Below are 13820 nucleotides of genomic sequence, written 5' to 3'. Positions count from 1 at the left end.
CCCGCAGGTCAGCAAGGCCGCTTGCGTCCTCACCACACAGGCCATCATGAGGCTGCTCAGGTCCAAAGACGCAGCGGCTGCCGTGGACGTCAGGACCTGGCCGACCATTGTGGACACAGGTGCGGGTCCTCGGCACTGTCAGGGTGGGTGCTGGTCCCCGGGACGCGCCGCCTGAACGTTCTTTGTGGTGCGGATTGAGCCACCAACGATACCAGTTGGGTGAAAGCAGCTGAAATAGCTGGTGAAGGGCGCTCGCCTCCGGGCCTCCCTCGTGGCGGGACCCTCACCCCGCGGGCGCTGACGTCCTTGTCGGAAGCCGGGCACCTGCGGACCGTCCCTCCCCGTGCTGCTGCCTGTGCCGGGACACACCTCTGTCCCTTGTCCCTGTCCCCGGGGAAGGCTGCTGGGCCCCATGACATGCCTGTGGGCCCACCAGGAAGGGCTGCAGAGCCGTGGACCGCTGTGCCTCGAGCCATGAGGCCAGCCTAGGGCTGAGACGCCCCCGACCAGCGCCCCCGCAGGCTCTGTGGGGGAGCCGCACTGCACAGCCATGGGGTGTCCGCCAGTAAGCAGGCCGGCGGCCCTCCTCGCCCTCGCACCTGGCCGACGCCTGCCCTTGGGCTCTAGGGCAAGCGGGCAGGGACTGTGTTGTCTGTCATCCCTGGCAAACCTCAAGACCTGGGGAGCTGGCCCGGGACCGCTGGTGTGGGGCCCGGGGGGGCTCGGGCGCAGACGGCTCCGGAGAATCTCGTGGCCTCGCTGGCTTGGTGCCGCGTCGGCTCCAGCCCTGCCTCTCTGGAGACCACCCCGTGGCCCGTGCTCGTACAGGAACAACGAGGCAGGGAGAGGCCTGAGAGCCTGTCCCTCGCTCTCGCGGTGGCCGGAGTCCTTCCTGATCTCACTTCGCCCACTGGTAAACGCCCGTGCCCACTGTCCGGGTCCCCGCGCACTCAGCGCGGTCATGCTGCGTCTGCCGCAGGTGACTCTTCCCTGAAGCGTAAAGCGAGCTCCCACGTGTACGCGCGTGGCCTGCTGTCTCCAGGCCTCCCTCCTGTCCCGCGCTGGCTCTCCCCGGGACTCCCCAGGAACGGATCATGTTCTCTTTCTCCCCTTGAGAGCCTGTAGTAGTGTTAACATGGCTGGGTCTCTGCTTCAGCAGATGACATACCAAAAAAGAAGGTGACGAGCATTTTCAGGCCCCCGTCTCCGGATGTGCTCGCGTACTTGGACTTCAGCGTGTCCACCACGGGGATCCTAGCAGGTGTGAAGGTGGGTCCTGTGGTCCTGTGTGCTTCCGCCGCTGACGGGTGGGGAGAAGGGGTGCTGGGTGCAGGCGCTGGGGGCCCTCGCTCCTGTGCACAGCCGGGAGCTGCGCTAGTGTTCCCTGGACTTTGTGTTCAGTACCAGTAGAGCCCAGAGTCAGGTTTGCCTGAGCCGCGCGTGTTTTCATGTTCTGTGGTAACATCCAAACGAGAATTTGTGACTGGCTCCTCGCCGGGATCCAAGCGCTCCACTCAGCTTTTTTATTATTCTGAAGTCTCACTTAGGAGCTCTTTTGTGTGCCTTTTCCCGCGTATCATCTGGTTCGTACGGGGAGTTGAGCCCGCTGTCCTGTAAGGCAGTGCCTCCGTCCGGCCGTGTGGTCCGCGGGCCCTGCTGCTCCCTCGCTCACTGACCAGAACTTCCGTTGTACTCTTTAAGATGTCGCACGCGGCCACCAGTGCCTTGTGTCGCTCCATAAAGCTGCAGTGTGAGCTGTACCCCTCGAGGCAGATCGCCATCTGCCTCGACCCCTACTGTGGCCTCGGCTTCGCCCTGTGGTGTCTGTGCAGGTGAGAGCCGCCGGCGGTGAGCCTGTGGCGTGCGGGTGCCCCAAAGCCGTGCCCGCCTTCAGGGCTGGACTCGCTCGTGTCAGTTTTGGAAACTTGACATTCGTTGGATGCCCAGGGAGTCTAAGATGTACACGTGAGGGGTTTGTTTGGGGACGGAAAGGATTGGGGCCTGAGTTTGAAAGTGAGTAAAAGAGTAAGAATACAGGTTCCAGTCCCCAGGAACACTCTCCACCAGAGTAATGGCGAAGAGACTACTTAGTTTCATCAAAACTAGGACGTAGGGACAGATTTTGGACGTAGAAAGCCAGTTTCCAGCTGGCAGGCTCCGTCCCTCACTGTGGCCCTGGAGCCTTCCAAAGTGCTTACAGGGAGGCCACATGCCTCTGTCACCCCCTGCTCCCCACAGAATTTCCTAGTGAATCTCCCACTTGACATTAGGGCCAAATTGTGCCCGCTTCTGCCTAAATTTGCCCCCCTGCCCGCTTTCCCGCTGGCTGGAAAAGAAGTGTTCTCGGAGAAGGAAAGAAGCAGGCACTCCAGGCATATGTGGTGCAGGCGGGCAGGGCATCCCGCGGCTGCGGCCGCTGTCCTCACTGTCCCTGCTGTCCTCACTGTCCCCGCTGTCCTCACTGTCCCTGCTGTGCTCACTGTCCCCGCTGTCCTCACTGTCCCCGCTGTCCTCACTGTCCCCGCTGTGCTCACTGTCCCTGCGTCTTCCAGCGTGTATTCGGGACACCAGTCCGTCCTGGTGCCCCCGCTGGAGCTGGAGAGCAACGTGTCCCTGTGGCTGTCCGCAGTCAGCCAGTACAAGGCCCGGGTCACCTTCTGCTCCTACTCGGTGATGGAGATGTGCACCAAGGGCCTGGGAGCACAGACGGGCGTCCTCAGGGTGAGTGTTGCTTTCCTGTCGGAGTGTCCAAACCAGGGGCTCCTGCTTGCTTCCAACCCGGACTGTGGGAACCTCCAACAAAGACCCCCAGGATTGTTCCAGCCAACTGTGGAAATGGCGTTGGGCCACACTGCCTCTGTGCCCTTTATCCTGGTCCCCTCCCTGCTGCGAGCTCCTCCCTGTGCCCCCAGCGGTCCCCCTCTTCCTCTGCACACCCCCCACGGCAGAGGAGGGTGTGAGAGCCGGGGGTGCCAGGGTGGGGTGTGGGGCCCCTGCTAGCTCTGAGCACACCGTGGGGCGCGGGGCCTGGGGCGGGGCACAGCAGGCCAGGAGCGGGGGCAGAGCTGAGGGGCCCGTCCAGTGCTATCATACTTAGGACTCTGGGGACCCTAGACCCAGCCAGGGAGACCCAGGGGAGGAGGAGGCCGGGGTGTGCGGTCTGCCTCCCCATTGCCCTGCTCCTGTTCCTATGCCGGGTGCCCCTGGGGTGGCCCTCCAAGGCTTCCTCAGGCGGCTCAGGACCGTCCCTCCTACCCCTCCCGCAGACGAAGGGGGTGAACCTGTCCTGCGTGCGCACCTGCATGGTGGTCGCGGAGGAGCGGCCCAGGATCGCATTGACACAGTCCTTCTCCAAGCTGTTCAAGGACCTGGGGCTGCCGGCGCGTGCCGTGAGCACCACGTTCGGGTGCAGGGTCAATGTGGCCATCTGCCTCCAGGTAAGGCCTGCTGGGGGCCCCCCGCTGCGCCGTCCGTGTGCCGTCCTGCCTCCTGCTCTGTGGTCCCCGCGCGTCCTCTGAGCCTTTCCCGTGCACTTCTGTCTGTCGTCCGGCCTTGGGAGCTGGGAGGGGTTTTCGTAAAAGACGTTCCCGTCTCCTGGGCGATCAGGGGTTCATTGAAAACAGCACGTTCTTGAGCAGTGACCACTGACGTCCCTGGAGAAGTCTCTGAGGTGAGCACAGCATGGAGCTGAGTTTTCAAAGCAAGATAAACTTATCGTGCCATTTACCGATTTTATTTTATTTTACTTATTTTTAAAGGTTTTATTTATTTGACAGACAGAGATCACAAGTAGGCAGAGAGACGGGCGGGGGAAGCAGGTGCCCCGCCCAGCAGGGAGCCCAGTGCGGGGCTCCATCCCAGGACCCCGAGATCATAGCCTGAGCCGAAGGCAGAGGCATGAGCCCCCCAGGCGCCCTGACATTTACAAATTTTAAATGGAAACATTAATTAATGCGGTGGTTTGTATTGCCCCAGATTCATCTATGAAACATTAAGGTATTTTACTTATTCAGAGGAAACACAAAGTTTCGAAACTCAGTTGGAGGACTGTTGACTGCTGCTTCCGACAACTGGCTGGTTTCTGGAGTTGGTCCTAGTGTCTCCATGCCCAGTCTCTGAGCGCCTGCTGAATGCCTTTCTCACCGACCTGGTAGAGGCAACACGGGCCAGAGCAGGGCCGGGTGCGAAGCCAGAGCCTCTGCGCGGCCGTGGTCCTCGGCGCCCGGCGCACCCGTCCTGAACCAGCCCGTCCCCAGCACAGGGCCGGTTCCACGTGCAGAGACCTCCCTCCTGTGGTCCTAGCATTTCTGCTGACGTCTCTCCACCGTGAAGCCTCTGCCGGCCTCTCTGAGCCTCAGCCCTTGTCGGTGGCCGGAGGAGGTGGGCGGGGCACCGACGGACGTCCCCTCCTGCTGTGGAAGGTGTGCCCAGCGTCAGGCTGCGGACGCAGGTCCCGGGCCGCGAGGGACCACCTCGCTCTCCGTGCAGCCCCTACAAGCCTCCGCCCTCACGACTGGGCACTGGGGGCATCCGTACTGTTTGCCGGCGCGAGGGACGCCGCGTAGTGTTGCCGGAGTCTTCCTGGGTTGTTCATGTTTGTGCTTTGAGATGCAGTGACGTACTTTGCTTTCTCTTCCCGTGTGTTTCTCACGTGGCCTGTTGCTTTCTGTTGGTTTCCTGTGGCTGTCTCCTCCCCGTCTCCCTCTGCTGGCCTCTTTGCCTCTGTCAGCCCAACAGGCTGGGAAAGCTGGCTGAGCAGGTACGACCTTGACCTCAAACTCAAGGCACCTCTGTGCTTCCCCCAAGAGTCCTTGTGGCCTTCTTGTGAAGTCTAGACAAATGCATGCTTCTTTCTTGTCTGACTCGGCTCACAGTAGATGTTACGGACGCACTACAAAGGCTCCTTGGAAACCAAATGTAAGGGCAAAGCTGTTTTTTAAAGAATGTGCCAGTCCCAGCGTTGCCCATGGAGGGAGGGCAGTGTTTGGTCTCAAAGAGGACCCTTGTTCTAACCAAGGCAGGCAGGGGTCACGCTGTCCGGGAGCTCCAGGGTGACGCGGACTGCAGCGTCCGTCCAGCTCAGCGCTCCGTATCTACTGAATGGTACCTGACAGCCTCGGCGGGGCCAATGCCAAGGGTCCGATGAGAGGAGAGGAGGGTGGCTTCCCAAGGGAGCCTCTGCTCAGCCCTTGGTAGGGTCCCGTTGGCCGGCGGGAGGCCAGGCCTGACCCGATGGATGGTGGCCGTGCCCTCCAAAACCTGTGGTGGTGTTTTTACCACAAAGCTGCTAGAACTGACAAGTAAAACTGTAGGGTTTTCCGGACGTTTCCCTCGACGTTGTCAAGCCAGGTAGATGTTTGGACGGCGGCGTCTGTGCCCCGGGCCGGCTCATTGCGGCACGTAGAGCTGCTGCCGTCCTGGGTTTCCCCGGGGGCCTGGGGGGCGCCGTCACGCGCTGTGCCCACGTGGATGGGGACGCCTCCCGCAAACCCGATGAAGGGAGGTCCCTCTGCTGCTCTCCTTCCAGGGCACGGCCGGCCCGGACCCCACCACCGTCTACGTGGACATGAGGGCACTGCGTCATGACCGGTAAGAGCCCGTCCACACCCGCAGGGGAACTTGTGTGGGCTGTGTCGTGAGCTGACTCCCGTACCCTGGGTTAGCGGCTGGCCGGCCAGGTCCCCTGGGTCGCCTAGGCCGCCTTCTCGTCCCCTCGTATCCGTGCAGGTGAGGCAGCAGCCCCGTACCTGTGGGCTCCACCAGTGGAGGGATGATGGCCGTTTCCAGACGCCTGACCTGGGTCGTCTTAGGGGTAGAAAACAAGGGAACCAGCCAACCGCAAGCATGTTCTTCCCACGATGCCATTTTAAGACCAGACTTAGTGTTTATGTCAGTAAACGTACGCTGGAGGCCACGGTGTGTCCCTGGAGGGTCTGGGTCCCTCCCAGCAGTGAAGCTGGGCGCTGTTCCGGACCCTCAATCCGGCCACGCTGCCCCTTGAGGGAAACAGTGGTGGAGCTTCCTGGGGGTGCGGCCAGTGGGTCTGGGGAGGCCCCAGGGAAAGTCAGAGCAATCCTTGCCTTGGGTCATGGCCAGTTAGCAGGCGGGCACTGCTCCAAGCTCACGGCAAGGTTGTGAGTCTAAGGGCGAGGCATGTGACCTCTAGACTGATAATCCGTTTCTGATGGCCTTTTCCCTTGTTAATTTTCAGGGTACGTTTGGTAGAACGGGGTTCTCCGCACAGTCTGCCATTGACGGAGTCTGGAAAGGTAGCGGAAGCCGGAACTTGGCCCCTGGCGGGTGCTGAGAGTTCACCACATCCTAATAGACACAGACTGACCAGGGTCACGGCTGGGCTGATGCAGAGGGCTCGTCTCTTCCTCACCATTCCCACGAGGACATCAGAGAGGGAGAGAAGGGCAGAAGCCAGAAGGAGCTCCCACTGTGGGGCTTGAGCCCGCTGGGCCCCTTGGGTCAGGGCCCGATGCCTCCGGGGGAATCTGGAGAACAGGTGTCCTCAGAGCCGGGGAAAGTTCGAGGGAAGGAAGAGCACCCTCATGGCTTTTATCCGGCGGTGCAGTGCAGTGTGGGGACGGCCTGGGTGCCAGGAGGTGGCAGGGTCAAGGGCAGGGCCGTGTGCCCAGCATCGTGGCAGGCAACAGACGGCCCCCAATGTCAGGGCTTCCCACGGCTCCTGCTGCTCATCCGTGCTAGGCCGAGGGCAGAGGGGCAGCCCTTCCTGTACCATCCCAGAGGCAAGAGATGGAGGTTGGCACAGGCCACACAGCCTGGAAGGGCCACCCCATTCTGTCCCACACTGTTAGGGTCACAGTGGCTTCTAGGGACAGGGCTGTGGGGGCAGTAACAGGACAAGCCTGTGTGCCTGCAGAGGGTGACCAGGGTCAGGGTCCTGAGGAGGAACAGCCATGGACATGAGGGGCAGAAGGCTCCCCTGGTGCAAAGGTGGGAGTGTGGGCCTCAGAGGAGCCCGTGTGGCCAGAGTGAGTGGGGCAGGGAGAGGCGGAAGGTTGACCGTGTACAACAGAGCCTGCAGCCCCGTGTTCCTGTGCCCCTTCACCTTCCTCCCACCTGCCTGGAGGTCCCCACGGCCATCTGTCCTGTGTGTGGGGATGTCACCCGAGACAGCACAGGTGGCAGGTGGTCGGAGCAGAGCCCGTGGCCCTGCGTGCCTGAGCCGGCCGGCACAGACCTGGACAGGCAGCTCCCAGGCCAGGCTGGGGCTCACCGAGCCGGCAGATGGAGCCTGGCGGGGGGCCCGTGGTGTGTGGACGGCACCCCACCCTCGTGAGCCCTGAAAGGGCCTGTTGACCTCGTGTGGCCTTAGTGGAAGACCTCAGGTGTGGGAGATGCTACGGAAACTCTCCTTACCCTCTGCACATCTGAAATAGGGTCCGTTCTTAGGAACTGGGGTAATTCTACCAAGATTCACAATTGATTTTTTTTTTTTAAGATTTTATTTGTTTATTTGACAGAGATCACAGGTAGGCAAAGAGACAGGCAGAGAAGGGGGGGCAGGTTCCCCACTGAGCAGAGAGCCCGATGCGGGGCTCGATCCCAGCACCCTGAGACCATGACCTGAGCCGAAGACAGAGACTTAACCCACTGAGCCCCCCAGACACCCCTCACAATTGGTTTTTATCTATTAAAAAGTCCCTTATTTCTCTGAAAAATCAGAGTCTGATTTAGGTTGGCTTCCAACCCTCCAGATCACTCACTTCTCTCTCCAGATCCTCCCTGGGGTGAAAGTCATTATTGCTCACACGGAAACCAAAGGGCCCCTTGGAGACTCACACCTGGGAGAGGTAAGGTGGCGGCCCAGAGCCCCCGTGACCTCAGCAGCTGCTCCCCCCGCCGTCCCTCCCCAAGTGTCTCTCAGAGTCAGGAATCCTCTGGCTCAGAGTCAAGAAACCTCCAGCTTTGTGGGCACTGGGAGGCCCGAGGAGCCGCACAGGCACTGTGGGTCCCCTTGAGAAGCGGTCCCTGAGGGAGGGGCTGGCTGGGGGCAGACATGGGCTGGCGGGGAGGCGGGTCCCTCTGTCCTCAGGGTGCAGGCTTTGCGGGCGTCGCCGCGCTGACAGCCTTGTGCATGTGAGTGGGTCCTGAGTGACTCAGGGCCAGCGGGACTGTCCCTGGAGGCTGGGGGCCCAGGCGGCTCAGTCATGGTGGAATGGTCTAGGCTTCCAGTGCCAGGCTCTGTAGGCGTGCACCAGGTGGGCACAAGGACCACCGTGCTCTGCCGTGTACCGCTTCTGGGGTCTTGGGTTTCTCCCAGATGCTGCCCAGTTTGTCTGATGGGGGCCTTCCGGGGTCGCTCAGTGTCCTGGTCCCAGGGCCGAGTGTAGTCAGCATGGAGCCTCCCCTTGGCCCTCCCCCTTCCTGGCCAGCCGGACCCTGGCCTGTTAGAGCAACATGGCCCCATGGTGCTCAGGGAGGGTCTGTGCCAGGCCGGGAACCTCCCTCTCAGGGCAGAAGGCCCTACTGGCCGCCCCGCGCCCTCTCAGATCCTGTCTGGGGGGTGTCTGGAGCCAGGCGCTCAGTCTGGGGAGCGGACTCTGCGTCCTGGATGGGCCGTGGTTAGAACGACACGCTAGGGGACCCTGCAACCCTCAGTGCCGCTAGCCTGTGTGTGGCCAATGGGAGTGTGGTGCACGTAGATGCGCGTAGATGCCCGCCGGGGAGTTCAGCGGCCACGCCTGCTCCTGGACCTGTCCCCGAGGGACGTGCAGGTGCCCCCGCCCTCTCTCACCGTCCGTACCATCTCACTCTCCACAAAGGAGAGGAATGCGTCACTGCTTGCTCTCCGTGCCTGTCATCTTAACTCGTTCGCAAGAGAGAGCATCTCCCTCTCCTGCCACCTCCTCTCACGTTTTCTTAGTGCTCTGGGCTCGTGGCGGCTCCGGGCGCGGCTCCGGGCCACCCCTTGCCGTCCTCTGGGCCCCACAGATCTGGGTGAGCAGCCCCCACAACGCCACCGGCTACTACACGGTCTACGGGGAGGAGGCTCTGCACGCCGACCACTTCAGTGCCCGGCTGAGTTTTGGAGACACCCAGACCGTCTGGGCGAGGACGGGCTACCTGGGTTTCCTCCGCAGGACGGAGCTCACCGATGCCAGTGGAGGTGAGGCTTGGCCCCAGCGCAGCCACGGTGGTGCCCCTGTGCGGAGGCGCCCGGGGTCCCCGGGGTCCCGCGGGTGTCCTTCTGAGGCGCACGGACCGTGTTCACAGAGCGACACGATGCGCTGTACGTGGTCGGGTCTCTGGACGAGACGCTGGAGCTGAGAGGCATGCGCTACCACCCCATCGACATCGAGACGTCCGTGGTCCGAGCCCACAGGAGCATCGCCGAGTGGTGAGTGTGGCTGCCGGCGGCCCCCGGGGCTCATCTCCGTCCGTCCGTCTCAGGCCCCGGATCCGGCTCCCAAACCCTGAGGCCCCTCAGTTGTCCTGAAGTGTTCCGCTTTCACTCTGAACTTTTAAATTTCAATGGTCTTGACTCTTGATGTCTTCCCCTGGGAGGAAGCCTGAGCTGGGTCAGGTCAGCGTCGAATAAAACCCTGGGTTCTCAGCCAGGGCCGCAGTCGGAGTAGAGGTTCCTAGCGCGCGCCTGGCCCAGCCCTCCCCTCGGTGACGACCTCACGCTGTGGGCGGTGTCGGCGAGCGCCCGCGGCCGCCTCACCCTCTGTGTCTGGCCCCGTCTCCCGCGCGCCGTGAGGCCGGAGGCTGTGCCCGCCGTGACGCCACCGGTCTCGTCCCCGCAGCGCCGTGTTCACCTGGACCAACCTGCTGGTGGTGGTGGTGGAGCTGGACGGGCTGGAGCAGGACGCTCTGGACCTGGTGGCGCTGGTCACCAACGTGGTTCTGGAGGAGCACCAGCTGGTCGTGGGCGTGGTGGTGCTCGTGGACCCCGGCGTGATCCCCATCAACTCGCGGGGCGAGAAGCAGCGCATGCACCTGCGGGACGGCTTCCTGGCCGACCAGCTGGACCCCATCTACGTGGCCTACAACATGTGAACGCGGCCGCGGCCGTCCCGAGCGCTGTGCCCTTCCCGCCCTGCCGGGACAGACCCGTCTCCAGGCCCCCCGTCGCACGTTAGAAGCCGCTTCCTGGGCCGGAGGGGAAGAAACGTCTTCCTCTCCGAGGACATTCAGGAGGACAGAAATGTCAGTACTTGAACGGAGGGCTGCCTGGGGGCGGCGGGCCCGGCTCAGGCGGGGAGGGATTGCAGGTGCGCTACTGTGTCGCGAGTTGGCACTTTTTTTAGGCTAAAAATACGGTTCTTGATTATAAAAATTCAATTATTTATTCCCACTTCCTATATAGACTTTATGCCGGGAAGAGCTTGAGGCCCCTGTGCCGTGTGCTTCACTTCTGTTTCGCAGGGAGGAGCCGGGGGGCTGAGGGGGTCCTGGCCAGCCCCCCGACTCTGCGTTCACAGGGCACTTCCCGTGCTGGCTCGTTGCAGACGCCGAGCACGCGTGTGCCGACCGTTCGCGCTTGTGGTCACAGAGAGCCGGCCGTCAGGTTAGACGCCTGCTTTCGGGCGGAGGGACCAGCATTTGGTCCTCGGTCTCCTTCCTGGGTCTGTAGCTTCGTGCTGTCCAGTTAACGTCCTTGTTTTCCCGCCGGCGCCATCTCTGATCTCGCGGTCCGTGGGGTTGCGTTGGGTTGTTACTTTTATCCCTCTTCAGCGCACTCGGAGGCCTTGGGGGCAGCCCCCGAGGCGTCGGGTCCTCCGTGGCACCCGTGAGCCCCCTGCCGCGGTGGAGGGGCCATGGACAGAGCCTCGTGTCCCCGCCCCCTCCCACCCACCCGGGCTCTCCCCGTTGAGTCGTGTGCCTATAAAACTTGGCCAAACCACATTCAGTTATTTAATCAAACTTGGTGAAACTGACGGATCTAATATCCTAAGAAACCTAAATCAAAGAAGAGAATGTAAAACCCTTTAGATACGTATAAGAATTTGAAGCGAAGCTCAAATCTAAGATTATTTTTCTATAGCGGTTGGAGAGTATGTTATGAAGTCCTGGGGTCTTGGGGGTTGAGGTGGGAAAGTTTGTGAGTTACGCATGCGTCCTGGGAACAACCAGGTGTTTCTGCAGTTAGCCTGCAGCCGTGCCTAACAAAGCTACTGTCAGTTCTCTTCCATCTTAAATTCACCACCGACGGGGCTGGCCAGCCGGGCCGACTCTGTCACCTCCTGCTTGGCTACAGGTAGCTCGTGCGTATCAGTTCCGTTGGCCTGTGGTTAGCTGTGGTGGAATGTGTTCCGGCTTACTGGAACTCTAACAATCCTGTTGTAATTGTGTACATAATCTGTATAACTTACGTTTGACGTGCAGGGGTTCTAGCGCTGGACCAGCGGACAGGCCTCATACTAGAATGGCAGCAGGGAAAACTACCTAACCCTGATCTTCATGTTGTAGTTTTATAGCAAACAAATACTGTAAAATTTTTGTATCGAGAGGTCAGTGGCAGTAAGACAAAGTGTCTTGTAAATTAAGATTTCAAGAAGCACATTAAAATGTTTTAAAATTGCTCTCTGGGAATTCTGTATATCACACTAAAATTTTTTTATATCATTATGTTAATAAAAGGTATTGACTTTGTAATTCTGTCCTTTGAAATGTGTGAAATGTTTTTTAAATAACTCCAAATAAGATGTATTTTATTATGCATTCTTTTTTCTAAATATAAAAGCATTTGTGCTTACAGGATAAGATCTAGATACGCATTAAAGTGTGAGGAAGACAAGTAAGATCTCCTCTTACCCTACCTCCTGGTAATAGCAGCATCTGCATTTGATGAAAAGCCTTTCAGGGATTAATTTTTAGGACCCTATGCTTTTATATCCATTTTTGTACTTAATAAATTACAGACTTTTAATCTGTCACATATATTCTTCTACGTTTTAACCACCGTGTCCCCTGGCTGTGCCGTGACTCACGGCTGTTTTGGTCCTGCTGTCCACCAGTGTCGGGTGACGCAGGGACAGCACCGCGTACCTGCCGTCCACAGTGGCAGCCGCGGTCTCCGACGAGGTTCCTGCAGGGAGAGTGACCAGGGCAGAGCTCCTCCCTGTCTGAAAGCCCATGTGGGGTGGCTTCTTCCCACCAGGGGCCACGGACCCTTGGCTGACATTAGAAGGAGTCCTTGCCAAAACTGATAGTCAAATAAGTGTCACGGCTGGTCACGTTAAATACGTTTTCATGTGTCGTTGTGATTTCTCATTTGATTCATTCTGTTCAGATCTGCTGACTCTTTGTGCTCAAAGTTTTTTTGGTTAATTTGTAGGAGCCATTTTATATTAAGAATTATAACATCCGCATATACACTCCATACTATGTCTAATAGGTCATTTGCATCTTGATACTGTTTGCTTTAATTTAGGGTTTTAAGATTTTTATTTATTTATTTGAGAGGGAGACACAGAGATAGCATGAACCAGGGGGCGGGGGGGGGGCGAGGGGGCGAGGAGCAGGGAGGGGGGAGAAGCAGGCTCCCCACCGAGCAGGGAGCCCGATGCGGGACCCGATCCCAGAACCCTGAGATCATGACCTGAGCCGAAGGCAGAGGCTTTAACTCACTGAGCCACCCAGGTGCCCCAATTAAGGTTGTTTTTTAAATGTTCTAGTTATTTTATGCAAAGTATGGTTACTTTTGCTTGATTTCAGATTATGAATATAGCTGATTTGTTTCAAAGTGAGTCTACTGGGACGGTCAGCATAACCGTGATCTCTCCTCCTGGAATGGAGCCTCTGCTTTGGGTGAGAAGCCACTGAGGCAGGAGCCTGATCCTCCTGGGCCAGCTCAGAAGCTCCTGGCTCCACCCGGGGAGAGGCAAGCTGAGAAGACCCGAGGGAAGGACTGCCCCCGTCTGATCACCGAGCTCTGAGAGTGGGTCTGTCCCTCAGAAATGGGCCATTGCTGCCACTCCCGGGTCTAGAACCCTCGCCGGCTGGGGGAGGCAGGCTACAGGACAGGTAGCTCCTCGGCTCTCCCCAAAGGAACCCACTGCATTAGCTTCAGGGCCTGGAGAAGTTTGAGCATAAGGGCACTTTTGTTTTTAAAGATTTCATTTATTTATCTGACAGAGAGAGACACAGCGAGAGAGGGAACCCAAGCAAGGGGATTGGGAGAGGGAGAAGCAGGCTTCCTGCCAAGCAGAGAGACCAATGCGGGGCTCTATCCCAGGACCCAGGGATCATGACCTGAGGCAGATGCTAAGTGACTGAGCCACCCAGGGACCCACAAGGGCACTTTTTAAAAACATAGGAGTTGTGGCGAAGGCCACTGGAAAGAGATTCAGAGATTCAGTGAAGGTACTGGCCGAACCATAGGCTGGCCAGCAAATTTGCAGAACTGGGAAGAGAGACTGTGGGGAGGAGCCCTTCTGGGGTTACGATAAATCCCAAACACTGAACTTGGGTGCTATTTTCTCAGTGAATCCCACATTGGGTCGAGTTAGGCTCTAGAGCTGTCCACACGTCCCCCACCCCAGCCTTGTTGAAAACAGTGCGGCAATCAGCTGGCCTTGCAGGAGCCTAGCAGCAGCAGGTGTGGTCAGTGGAAGAGACTAGGGTCCTGCCCAAACCACTGGCATGCCCACCACATGCTTTAATTCAAAGACAGTAGGAGATTGAAAGTAAAAGAATGGAAAAAGGTAATTCTTGCTGATAGCAACTACATGACAGATGAAGTGGCGAAGCTAATATCAGATAAAATAGAGTCTAACACACACACAAAAATTGCTGGAAGAGATAAAGAGGGACGTTTTATAATGACAAAAGAATTCCTCAGG

General features: G+C 59.0%; 1 protein-coding gene across 6 annotated transcripts in view; it reads left to right on the top strand.

The window, feature by feature from the left end:
* DIP2A (disco interacting protein 2 homolog A) overlaps positions 1-11631 on the top strand; it is a 93179-nt gene extending 81548 nt beyond the window's left edge. For 4 of the 6 annotated variants that reach the window (XM_044250742.1, XM_044250739.1, XM_044250740.1 and 1 more), the window contains 11 exons: positions 8-119; positions 1157-1269; positions 1702-1832; positions 2553-2721; positions 3267-3437; positions 5528-5589; positions 6212-6269; positions 7749-7823; positions 8965-9139; positions 9247-9370; positions 9780-11631. In XM_044250742.1, the coding sequence (XP_044106677.1) occupies positions 8-119; positions 1157-1269; positions 1702-1832; positions 2553-2721; positions 3267-3437; positions 5528-5589; positions 6212-6269; positions 7749-7823; positions 8965-9139; positions 9247-9370; positions 9780-10032 (1443 nt within the window). In that variant the 3' untranslated portion in view covers positions 10033-11631. The remainder of the gene's footprint in view (positions 1-7; positions 120-1156; positions 1270-1701; positions 1833-2552; positions 2722-3266; positions 3438-5527; positions 5590-6211; positions 6270-7748; positions 7824-8964; positions 9140-9246; positions 9371-9779) is intronic. The other 2 variants (XM_044250743.1, XM_044250741.1) reach the window with 1 other exon arrangement.
* The last annotated feature ends 2189 nt before the right edge of the window (positions 11632-13820 follow it).

This window comes from Neovison vison, chromosome 6 (assembly GCF_020171115.1).
Source record: "Neovison vison isolate M4711 chromosome 6, ASM_NN_V1, whole genome shotgun sequence".
NCBI lineage: Eukaryota > Metazoa > Chordata > Mammalia > Carnivora > Mustelidae > Neogale > Neogale vison.
The sequence above is the reverse complement of the archived record's forward strand: the minus strand, read 5'-3'. Positions and strand labels throughout refer to the sequence as shown.